This window comes from Dunckerocampus dactyliophorus, chromosome 7 (assembly GCF_027744805.1).
Source record: "Dunckerocampus dactyliophorus isolate RoL2022-P2 chromosome 7, RoL_Ddac_1.1, whole genome shotgun sequence".
Classification (NCBI taxonomy): domain Eukaryota; kingdom Metazoa; phylum Chordata; class Actinopteri; order Syngnathiformes; family Syngnathidae; genus Dunckerocampus; species Dunckerocampus dactyliophorus.
The window spans coordinates 27834714-27847213 of NC_072825.1; the positions used below are offsets into that span (position 1 = coordinate 27834714).

General features: G+C 41.9%; 1 protein-coding gene across 6 annotated transcripts in view; it reads right to left on the reverse strand.

Annotated features, from left to right (window-relative positions):
• Positions 1-297: 297 nt before the first annotated feature.
• dclk2a (doublecortin-like kinase 2a) overlaps positions 298-12500 on the reverse strand; it is a 51656-nt gene continuing 39453 nt past the window's right edge. For 2 of the 6 annotated variants that reach the window (XM_054781360.1, XM_054781359.1), the window contains exons 9-16: positions 10101-10158; positions 9911-10030; positions 8088-8234; positions 7880-8013; positions 4767-4844; positions 4461-4557; positions 2837-2917; positions 298-1281 (exon numbers count right to left, since the gene is read on the reverse strand). In XM_054781360.1, the coding sequence (XP_054637335.1) occupies positions 853-1281; positions 2837-2917; positions 4461-4557; positions 4767-4844; positions 7880-8013; positions 8088-8234; positions 9911-10030; positions 10101-10158 (1144 nt within the window). In that variant the 3' untranslated portion in view covers positions 298-852. Of the gene's footprint in view, positions 2918-4460; positions 4558-4766; positions 4845-7879; positions 8014-8087; positions 8235-9910; positions 10031-10100; positions 10159-12500 lie in introns of all 6 variants that reach the window. The other 4 variants (XM_054781362.1, XR_008571995.1, XM_054781361.1 and 1 more) reach the window with 4 other exon arrangements.

The following is a 12500-nucleotide window of genomic DNA, read 5'->3' on the forward strand; positions in this document are numbered from 1 at the left end:
GGGCCTTCGCAATGGGAGACGAGAGTGCTGACCACATGGCCAAAAGGCCAGACTGTCGACCGCTTGTTCAGCACAGCTCTTAAGGGAGAGGGAGTGAGGTTTACCAACGTACACTTGCACAGCCTCACTGGCTGGCATCCGTTACACATATTTATAATACAACCATCCATCCATCCATTTTCTATGCCGCTAGGGTCGCAGGGGTATGCCGGAGCCTATCCCTGCTGACTTTGGGTGAAAGGCAGGGTACACCCTGGACTGGTCGCTAGCCAATTGCAGGGCACCACTCATAATACAGATCAATGTTAATATTTATTTTATGTTGTCCCCCCCCATCATCTGCCTCCCCTGACCAGTTTAAAAAACGCTGACAGTGAGCACAGCGTCAGCGGCTTGCCATGCTTCTTTTCTTTGAACAAAAGGTGTGTTCACTTATGATTTTTGTTTTAATTGATGCATTTTTACTTTTTTCTCTATTTCCCTCAACATATTTTATTTTCCAATTGCACAGGTTATTTTGTCCCCTTATTTAGAAATAATTATCATGGTGTGTGTGTTTTTTTTTCTTCATCAGAAACACATTTTGTAAATTTTATTTGGGGTGTGTTGACTTTCTATATCCACTAAGCAGAATGTATGCCTAAGCAAACAGGCAAGTGTATTGTACTTCATAATAATACTACAGTACTAATAAGAATGCTAAACATGATAGTGTGGTGCTGCAAAAAGCAACAGTCAGTCTCTTCATTCATTCTTGAGTCGTTCTTTGTCAATAAATAAAAGTCTTGTTTAGTCCATTAGGGCCTGGTTTACAGCATCTTTGTGTTTTTTTTTAAGGGGGGCAGGATCCGCTTAAACCCCTTCCAGAAGCTCCGTGGTGACTCTTTCTTCCATGGACACAAAGCCGGGTGACGGTGGGGAGGCAGGTGTGGACGGGGAAGAGGGAGGCGAGGGGAACAGGGCTGGGTGCACGGGCGGCGGTGAAGGGGATGCTCCCTGGTCGGGGAAAGCCAGGGGTAGGAAGACAACATGTTTGATGGGGGGCTGTCCATCGGGAGGCGAGGGACTGGAAACGGTGGGTGGGGATGAGGGGGACACGTCAAGGGGGGACCAGAAGGTGCTTCCAGTGGGGTGTGCTTCAGTAGCATCTGTCGCTTTCAGAGGGTGCGTTGGTGAACATTCCTTGGATTTCCTAGGGGTGATGGCAGTGTCAGGTGACTTCTGATGCAGCGCCGGGTGGGGTCCCGGCAGGTGGTGGGTCTCCTTTTGGAGGGCTGTGTTCTGGAAGAAAAGATGTTTGGGTAGACGTTGTATATCAACGAATGAACAGTTTCTAATTGATTCTACATTTACATATTTATTATACACCATGACATTGTAATGTCTTTTATGTAAGTGTGACTCATTACTCTTGCTAATCAGTCAATTAAATACCATACCAGAGGTGCTTACAGTACTCGTTTAATCCTGGAGCGGTGGGGGGCGTGCATGAGCTGGAATGTGCTGATCACTGCCGCCCTTCCATAGAGTGGAAAATCCAGTGTTTTTTTAATAGCTCTAGAGCAGCAAGTCAAATGCATTCAAGATATTTTTATGCTCTGCTGAATGGATAAATGAATTTTCCTGCCAAAATGGAGGATTACATACCCAAGCTCACCAGGAGGTGATCAGACTTTTACAATAAAGTATCAGAACTTTTGCTGGCGAAGGACAGGGTGCATGTACTTCATATACAGATAAAAGGTAAAACACAAATGTTTCTCAGATCATAAAATCAATCAATAAACAAAAGGGAGTAGGAAGTATGTAGAATAAATTCTTTTTAGCCAAAGTGGATTAGTTTCTCTTTTTGGTTTATTGTCTTAATGAGCAACCTGTAGTTGCATAAAAAAACGGAGTCAGCGCCTCACCAGCCATGAACCTCATCGTACATGACTGAATGTACTACGGTCTGCTGTACAATGCATTTATTAACCAAAAACACCCTTTTTATTTTTAGTATTATGAATTAATTATATTTTTTTAATTGTATTAATTAAAATTTTAAACAAATAATGAAATAAAATTAATTACTCATAAATTACTTGTATTAATTAATTCTTAATTAATTTAAATAATACGTAATTAATAATGGGATATTATTATATCATATATATCATATATATCACAATATATTCATATATATTGTCTGTAAAAACTTATTCTTTTTCAATAAATTGGATATATGTGTTAAAGTGGTCTTATGGTGTATTATTATGAATGTACTGTATATGAAGAGCAGCTTCTCGCAATATGCAGTTGTGATGGACACAAAGAGAAGGAAGTTAAGGCAGCAGAGGAAGGATGAAAACAATGAAGGAAGTAAAGGTTTGTGCCCTAGGTGACATGAAAGGTAGACTGCAGCAGAAGTAGAGGTGGAGGCGTGTGCCCACTTTCCAGTTGCAGGTGTTTCCTTTAGTCCTGGCTTCAGGGGTGAAGATGGATGGAAGGAAGGACACAGGTAGAGTGGAAACACACAAAAACAACATGATGAGATGGAGGAGGAATAGTTGACTCGCTAAAACCCCAGACGCGTGTGTATATTGTATGTACCTGTATATACCCTGCACTGGAACTAAGTGGTGGATTAAAAAACGTGTTTGGATCAGATCATTTCTACTCGGTCACCACTCTAACAGCGTGCGCTGCCGCCACAGTGCCATGTGTCCTCAAGTTTACCCGTCACTTCGGCCATCGTGTTGTTCTCCATCATGCCATCGTCTTGCAAGATGCACAGCGACTAAAATGAGTAAACGGCGCCCCCTGTGATGACAGCTGATAAAAGTACAAGCGGTACCGTGAGCCAAGGATGAGCGAGGACATCCTGCGCCGTGTAGCGGGCCTCTGTGTTCACCTGCAGCATCTTCCTGATGAGTTCCTGAGGTAAAACACACTCATGATTAGTTTCATGCACACCATCACAACTTTCATGTGTTTTACAAGTCGAGTATTCAATAAAAAAAAGACAAGAATCAGGCCAAAAGGTATAAAACAATAAAAACAAAAATAATAACACTAGATCTGCACAATATCTTTTCAAACCGACACCAATAACTTTCTGCTTCTCAAGACCGATATGGTACCGATAACTGATAACTTTTTTTATATCTACTTTTTACATTTAGATTTAACTAGTTTGTGCACACCTGGAGGTTCTAGGACTGGAACAAATTAGGATTTGACCAACTGTATCAATTCATGACAGTACTACAACTACGACATTACTACTACCACATCGCTACTATCAGGAGAACCAGAGTATAGAGCGGAGGATGCCACCTGCTGTGGCCCAGCAAGGTACACCATATTCAGGCACACGCTCCGAGCAGCTGGTGTGCCGCTTCGGAGGTTAGGAAAACCGGAGTATAGAACGGGAGGAGCCACCTGCCGTGGCCCAGCAAGGTGCACTGTATTCGAGCACACTCTCTGAGCAGCGGGTGAGACGCCATGAAGGTCTCTGGCAAACAATTTGCACTTTTCAAATGCAGCGGCACAATAAGCCCCAGGCGTCATAGCTTTGCTGGCGTTTCAGGTTGCTGATAAGGTTTTTTGTGTGCTCAATGTTTTGGTTTTTTTTGCCATCATTGGGGAGCATTTGGTACAACTAGCACGCAAAACGTCTCTCTTAAGGGCTGTCCACACACAGTATTTTATGGTTTCAGCCTTTCATCCACACAGAATCGGCGTTCTGAGTGCCATGAAACGGTCTTTTCTGAGAGTGGGAAAATCTGAAAACACTGGCTTGTTGTTTCTGTGTAGACGAGCAAATCCGCTGCTTTTTGAAAATGATGACATCGCCGATCCGTTGCCATTACGTGACCAGTGACGTGAGCTTTGATGACAAGCCAACATAATATCTGACCATCGATATTCTCCTGATATTTTGTTGTTCTTATATTCCAAAATGACTTGCAGAAGTAATTCCACTTTGTCATAACTGTAGATGAGCCTTGGAAAGCGGAAGACAACGGACTTATGTGCATGTTTGTTTCTTCTTCTATAGTTTGGTGTGTCACGTGGTGTGTCACATCCTTTTCACCCAGTTGTCCGTTCCCATCTGGATGTAACTATTTACTAATCCGACACAGTATGGACACAAATCTTTTTCAACGTGCCAAAAACAATTCTCAGGAACATTGCTGTGTGACAGGTCCTTAAAACGAATGTTTGTTTACCAGTGAGCTCAGGGGAAGTCACGACCGGCCGTTAACGTCACAGGCAGGAGAAAAAGGAGTGGTTGATTTGTTCACCCACACAGTACTGGTAATCTTGCCTTAAAATCAAACTTAAAAGCTTGATACAGATGCTAACATTGACATGACATTACGTTTTTGCATTAGTATTAGTTATGAGTATTGTTTGGAGTCTTTGGTATTTCTAGTGTTTGGTCTACATCATTTTGGGTTTTAGAGCTAGTAAACCTTGGCTGAGTGACTGATGTTGTCCCAGTAAGGACTGGGATAGTCCAGGCGTCCCTGTAGAATCTGGTCAAAGAGGTCCTCTTGCTGGTTGCTCTCACTGCAACACAGACGTAAACATGTAGTAGCTTGAACAAATATTGTTGAAATGTACATGCACTGAATACAACATGATTTATAACCACAATGCTAAAGATGAACATTGCTACTGATGTCAGCACTGCTTGCTACTATACTCTACTGCTCTGCTATTCATGCTATTATTCTGATACTTTATTCATCTTCTTGCTACTACAAACATGGACACACCTTCTAAAAGGAGGGAAACCACACAGGAGGATGTACGTGATGACACCTGCTGCCCAGATGTCCACCTTGACTCCGTAACTGGAGAGGGAAGGTCACACACACACACACACACACACGCACACACAAACACGCACACACTTTTCACTTAATATGTGAAATCTGCTTGTTCTTTTTTTAAATAAATGCCAGTATTGACATACACAACTACTACTACATGAAGACATTTCTGCAAGAGTTTTTGTTTTTCTGGCCTTGGGATGAATACGAGCTGCACGCTGCAAGGATGCCGGAATAAGGATACTATCATGTATTAGTAGAAATGTCAAATCGGGTTGGGGCCATTTTTGTCTTTTTTTTAAAATTGATTGGATATCTAATCAGCTGATTGCCTAGTGTGGCAGTTCAGTCGGCCCTCCTTTATCGCGGTTAATTGGCTCCAGACCCGACTGCAATAAATGAATTTCCGCAATATACAGTCATGGAAAAAATTATGAGACCGCCCTTGCTTCTTCAGTTTATTGATCCATTTTAATGCCTTGTACAACTAAAGGCACATTTGTTTGGACAAATATAATCCATCCATCCATTTTCTATGCCGCTTATCCTAATTAGGGTTGTGGGGGTATGCTGGAGCCAATCCCAGTTGACTTCGGGCGAGAGGCAGGGTACACATATAACTCATAAGAGTTTAATTTAAGAGCTGATATCTAGTAACTTCCATGGTTTTCTTGATAATAACCCAAATCACTTAAGTTCTTACATGAATATCAAAGGGATTGTACTGCCAAAAAATGTAACTCTTATGAGCTATTGTTTTGTTGTCATTGCTATATTTGTCCAAATAAAAGGTACCTTTAGTTGTATCAGGCATTAAAATAAACAAGAAACTGAAGAAACAAGGGTGGTCTAATCATTTTTTCCATGACCGTAGGATTCAATGTTAATAAATGGAATTTTTTTTAGTTAGAGCATAGAAAACCTGTTTATGACTTGCTAAACGTGGTTTTTAACATTATTGCAGCCCTGTAGACATGAAATAACCCCGCTATAGTCACCTTTACTATTATTATTCATTGTTTGCATCACATTGCAACTCTTACGCTAGCGAGCTAGCAAGCTAACCAATTACCCTCAAATTTATTTCTTCTACACCTGAGCCAAAAACTTACCACTTCCACACGGTATGGGTGGAGAACACTCATGTCGGACATGCCTTGGCTGACTTCATGCAGTGTAATGTAATGTAAGGTAATGTTTTGTGTCATTACTGCTGCCTAGTGACCAGAATACTACATATCACTTGTATATGTTTGGACTAATAATAGACCATACGTAGTCTACCACGAAACAGCCCTCGTTTATTCATTCATTTATAAAAAAATGCAATATTGCGAGGGATGACTGTACTTTACATTAAAAATCCTTTTTTCAGATGTGAAATAACACCCCTATAGTCAACTGTACACTCCTATTATTCATTTTTTACATCACATTGGAACTCTTATGCTGTAGAGACTCAAGACGGCTGCAAGCTAGCAAGATAACCAGTTAGCATAAAATTAATTTCTTCTAAACTCAAGAAGCCAAAAACGTACCACTTCCACACAGGATGGGAGTAGAACTTTTTTCACTCTATCACGTGGGACATGCCATGACTTATGCAGTGTTAAGGTAATGTAATGTAAGGTAATTTATGGTACTTGTACATTAAAATAGACCCATCACGTTTTGATAGAAGTCATATGCAGCAATGGTGCTTTGATGTGACAAGTACATTGATTAAGTACATTTAATCAAGTGTAGAATGTATACATCTTCTGCTTGTACAGCTGTACAACGCTGACGAAAAAACAGCCTACGTGTGGCGAGAGGGTGATGCTGGCAACATCAAGTGCAGGTAGGATTGCAAGGTTTATAAAGTTTATCATGCGCGCAATGCTACTTCCATATTATGTGTACAGTGTTCCCTCGCTCCATCACGGTTCACCTTTCATGGACTATTTTGGTGCAATTTTAGTGGGTTTTTTTGTTGTTGTTTTTTACAGCGCACAAACGTTACAGGCAAAGCCTGGTCCTTTAAGAAAAATTGCTTTGAGGGAAGTTGAGTGTTGTAGCTCTATGCTTTAGCACGTGGCGGCAGCGTCTCTCTGTAGTCTTCTGTCTGCCCCGCCCATTGTCTTCTGCGTCCTGATTGGCTGTAGACCATTGTCAATCTATCTCCTTCATGCCGTCTCGTGTTGTGGTCATGGCTACCAAACTAGCTAACCGTGTATACCAATACTGTAAACAAATATAACAAACAGAAGATGCTGTATGGTTGCAAATTTCTCCCCGACAAAACCCACAATGTCGACGAAACGTTGCGCACCCAAAAGGCAAAGGAAGCCAGCCATCACACAAAAAGTTGGGACTTCTGGGCATGCTCAGAAAGGCAGAAGTTACGCGGCTGCAGGGTGCCATTAAGGAATACTGTAAATGAATCTTCGGTTCGATGAGGAGGAGTATGTTTTAACAAGGATACAAAAATGCTACAGCCAAAAGGCACCAGGAGAAAGAGGCACGGTCAGATGAGTGAAATGTGCGTGAGTCACTTCATTTCCAAGTTTTATTTTCAGCAAGCTGGAGCACGCCCACACTATTATCGTGATTTAAATCCTTCCTTGATGAGATCTTGCCAAACAGGTGGATTGTACGGAGGCGTTTCGTTGAATACCCTCCGCGTTCACCAGACCTCACACTACTAGACTTTTTTATGGGGAAACCTAAACGCCAAAGTCTACCCTATGAGAGCTGCAACAGTCGCTGGATTGAGAGCATCCATTGAACATGAATGCACACAAAAACCAAAGGAATTGTTTTGTGATGTGAGTGATTCCATTGCTACGCGTTGTCAGCAGTGTCTGGACCACAACGGATGTCAGTTTGAGAACAGTCAGTGACAAAACAATAAAATTATGTTTGTAAATTGTTTTACACTTGGAAAATGAAACAAATTATGATAAACACTTAGTTTGCAATCATTTAAAGTATGTATACTTTTTTGGGACACCCTGTGTGTGTATATACAGTACTGTATATATATATATATATATATATAAATCCAACCATCTTACCCAGATTCCGCTATGATTTCGGGCGCCACGTACGTTGGCGTCCCACACACGGTATACAAAGGTCCTTCCACCACGGTAGCAAGCCCAAAGTCCCCCAGTTTGAGAGATTTTGTGCCGTCAGGACACTCAAACACCTGTCAGTAGACACAGAACCGCCTTGGTCAATGTTGGATCAGAAGCACGTATTGGTGTGACAAGAAAGACTGACCAGCAGGTTTTCTGGCTTGATGTCTCTGTGGACGATGTTCATGGCGTGGAGGTACTTCAGGGCCTCTGCCAAGTTGCACACCATGACGCTGGCGCTCTTCTCTGTGTACTTGGCCGAGGACGTGAGGGCGTCAAACAAGTCGCCGCCCTGCGACACAGGTGTTACACAGCAGTGTAACTGGCTGCTTTAAACGCGTAAACGTTGGTAAATAGACTGGAAATCACCATGATGGATGACAGCAAACCAAGAGTCTTAGGAATTTTATTCCCAAAGCCTCAAGTGCAGTAAGTGCAGTAGTACAAACTAACATAAACATTATACAGTGATTGCTACTAAATGACATCAGCTCATTTTTATATGTCACATTTGAAAGAGAGAAAAGCTACACCGCACACCTGATTTCAGCCAGTTAGCCATAGGCTCCATCATTTTCCTTGTGGTAGCGTTGCTCTTTTCACTGCTCATAAGCGCTAACAGCAGGCCGCTACCTGGCTCTATGCTCCGGCTAGCTTTAGCTTTAGCCTTAGTGCCATTGCTAGCTGCCATTCTGGCACAGCAAAAGGGAACAGTGGCTGACGTTCACACCTTTGCAGAGGTAGATTGTACTACATCCTTTAGAAATAGTACAATGGGTGATAAATGCAGGATAAATGATATCAGACACCTCGGTTCTCATCATGTTATACAATTAGAAAGTTTTCACCATTATGAGACATGCATGACTTTTTTTTTATTTCATTTGAATAAATGATGAAATGTGAAGGTGGGGTGGAGTCATTTCCCAACAGCATATTATTGTGCAATATTAGAGATGCACAAACAGATACCGATAACTTTCTGCTAATCAAGACCTATATGATATCAATAAGTTTTTAATATCTACTTTACTTTAGTTAGATATAGCTGTAGTTTGTGCACACCTGGAACAAATTTGGATTTGACCAATTGCACCTTTTGATTTGTCTTAATCAAATATCATGATGTTCCTGCTGCCACATCACGACTATCAGGAGAACCAGAGTATCGAGCCACCTGGCGTGGCCCAGCAAGGTGCACTGCATTCAGGCACACGCTCAGAGCAGCCGATGTGACGCCCTCTGACAAAGGTTTTGCACGCTGCGGCACAACATGCCCCTGGCGCTGTAGCTTTGCTGGAGTTTCAGGTGGCTGATAAAGTTTTTTCGTGTGCTCAATGTTTTTTTTTTCCTTCTGTGAAATGTCTTTCTCTTGAAGTTTGGTTACAAGTGAGCTCAGGGAAGTTACGACAGGCCGTTAACGTCAACAGGCAGGAGAAAAAAAAGAACGCTTCATTTGCTCACCCGTATAGTACTGTTAATCTCGTCTCATTGGAGCGTTTTTTAAAATTATCTGTTATCGGAGCTATTTTTATTACCTGATTTATTGGTATGATGTCATAATTCTCTCATACTGGCCCGATAGTTATTTATACAAAATGATACACCATTGTAGCACCATTATTTGCAGAAGTCACAATCTGTTTGTACCGCAAACGCTCCAATTCTCCAATTACCGCAAACGCTCCAATTCTGTGGAGACCAGTCACCCGCACAGCGACTATTGGGTCGCTGTGCGGGTGACTGGTCTCCACAAGGAAATAACTGCTGGGGTTTCTAAGTAGCGCCGGGTCAAAACATTGGCACCAACAGCTGTGGCTGTATGCAACGCTCTGATTCAGAGTTTTTATTAACTCCACAAGATGGCATGCATGTGAAACGAGTGGTCTGCGCTTTCAAATGTTGCTGTGCTTGTGCCATCTACTTCTACTCCCGTCCTCTTGCCGCTTAATTAGTGTCCGTATCTACCTTGACCAGCTCCATGACCAGACAGAGCTCAGAGGGTGTGTCCACCTCCTCGATCAGCATGATGATGTTGGGGTGTTTCACACGTCGCAGCACAGCCACCTCGTTCTCCATCAGGAGCTCCTGTCAGGACAGGACATACCCACGTCAGCGCCATGAACACAAAAAGGCAGACACACAAAGAAAGACATACCTTGCCGCTGCACTTGGCCTTGTCCATGATCTTCAGGGCAAACTCTTTCCCAGTGGACCTGAAACAACACACACCATGCAGTTAAGTCAGAAACATCAAGCTAAGTGTTAGCTTGATGCAGCAGGGAGCCCACAGATTAATGGGCAAGTTGACATAGGTGCTACCCACACGGTATTTTACAGTATTTTATCGTTTCTGCCTTTCATCCACACAGAAACGGCGCTTTGGGTGACCTGAAACGCTATTTTTTTAAAACGGCTTCCAGAGTGGGAAAATCTAAAAAGGCCGGCTTGTCATTTACGTGCGCACTGCCGAAACCACTGGTTTACAAAAACGATGTCACCGACCCGTCGCAGTCACATGACCAGAAGTGAGTTTTGAGGACAAGCCAACATAATATCTGAATATTTCAACTAGCATGAGCCTCCTCGGTCGACATTCTCCTGATATTTGGTTGTCTTATTCCCCAAAATGACTCGTAGCAGTAATTCACTTTGTCAGTAATTGTCCCACAGATAAGTGCCAACAAACAATATTATTGTCAACATTATTTTGAGACCATTTTTTCATGAATGTTATTATGATATACGGCATAATAATGCAAGTACAGCGTATCAAAAGCAACTTTAATATCTCAAGGATATTTAACATTGTAACTGGAATGTCAAGAGCCTTTAAATAAAATAAATTAGACAAACAAACAAAATAAATTAAACAAACAAACATAATAAACAAAAAAGGCAGAAAAAAACCCCAATGAACACAAAATGGATTCAGTGTCTTTTAGCAAAAATTGCACTTACATAAAAATCACAATATTCCTGATTTGAATCAGTGTCGCTTTTGTGTTGGCAAACAGTGCTCTTATTTTGAAAGCTGGACGTGTGTTGTGTGTATTAAGAATGTCTATTGACGGTTAACACGAGCTGGGTGTAAGAATAATCGTTTTAACTCAGAACCTGCATGTCGTCAGCGGCCATTGTAAAATGCTCGCTTATATTAAACGGTAAAACCCAACACAATGTAAACACTCCTCCAGCCTGAGTCGCACACACACAGACGCACTCGGGCGCTCTGCTAAAATAAGCTAACCCTGCTGGCTTCCATTCACGCTCTGTAAGAGAGGAGTTTCCAAGTTTTTTCGCTGCCGTTTTGACATGTTTAGTTTGGGAGGGGTTGGGCTAGTGTTTGTGATGAGATTCCGCCACAATTCAGCGGTCCGCCAGGGAAATACTTCCCCACACAAACATTCCTTCTCCTCACAATGACATCATTTCATTCACATTATGTCACCTTCCCCGAGTTTCCATGTTCAACAGTAACAAGTCAATTTATCGAGGCCCGCAAAATTATCGACTTTGTTTTTATTTACCGTGTGATTATTTGATTTACTGATTATCATGACCGGCCTACACGTGTTCTTTCTTTTATAGTTGGTGTGTCACATGGTTCCGTCTGTGTGTCTGTTCACAGCGCCGCACATAAGTGTGCCTTGTGTATTGCATCGTTTTCGCTCAGTGATCCGTTCCCGTCTGGATGCAACTATTCACTAATCCGACACAATGTGGAAGTGAATTTTTGTCAACCTGCCAAAAAAAAAAATATGAATAGGGCCTAAGAGAAAAAACACTTTTTGTCATGCTTTTTTTGCGTACACACACACACACACACACACACACACACACAAAGATGTCAAAAGGATGAGGAATATCTCCAGCAACCATCCTCATTATCACATTATTTTGACAATTTGGCTTAAAGGAAAACTGCACTTGAAAAAAAAAAAGAATTGCCCATCATCCACAATCCTTATGTGAGACATGAACACACATGACTCTCTTTTCTGTGCGTTCTAATGATATAAAAACAGCTAAAAAGGGGCAGGCCATTAATGCACGTAATGGGACACACCTATTCCGCCTAGAAAGCCCGCTATTAAAACACGTCCAACAACCTCCAACAAGGTTTTATGGTTTTATATACATGCTGTAACCATGTAGTAACAGGTACATGCATGTAAAGTCATTTTAAGCATTAGCGAAACATTGTTCCTGGGTGCGTTGATTTCACATAGCAACATAGAAATGAAGGCTTACGCCTAACTTTTTCCAAACTCAAAAACAAAAACACATCAGCAGCTCCAATATGTTACCTTTTGCGAGTGGCCTGGGGCATCGTGAGCAAGTGTGTGGTGAAGCTAGTCGCTAGCCGGTGTGGCGAGGTGTCACTATACCGTAATGTAGTTCTTGGGTGTAAGAATGTTAATAACAATAATAATAAAATGGTGCGTTTTTGGCGCTTTTTGGAGTTTTTTTCAGAAGGTTTTATATGCGGAATAGGTGCGTCCGATTACATGCATTCTTAGCTGCCTCTTTTGAGCTGTTTTTATATCTTTACAAC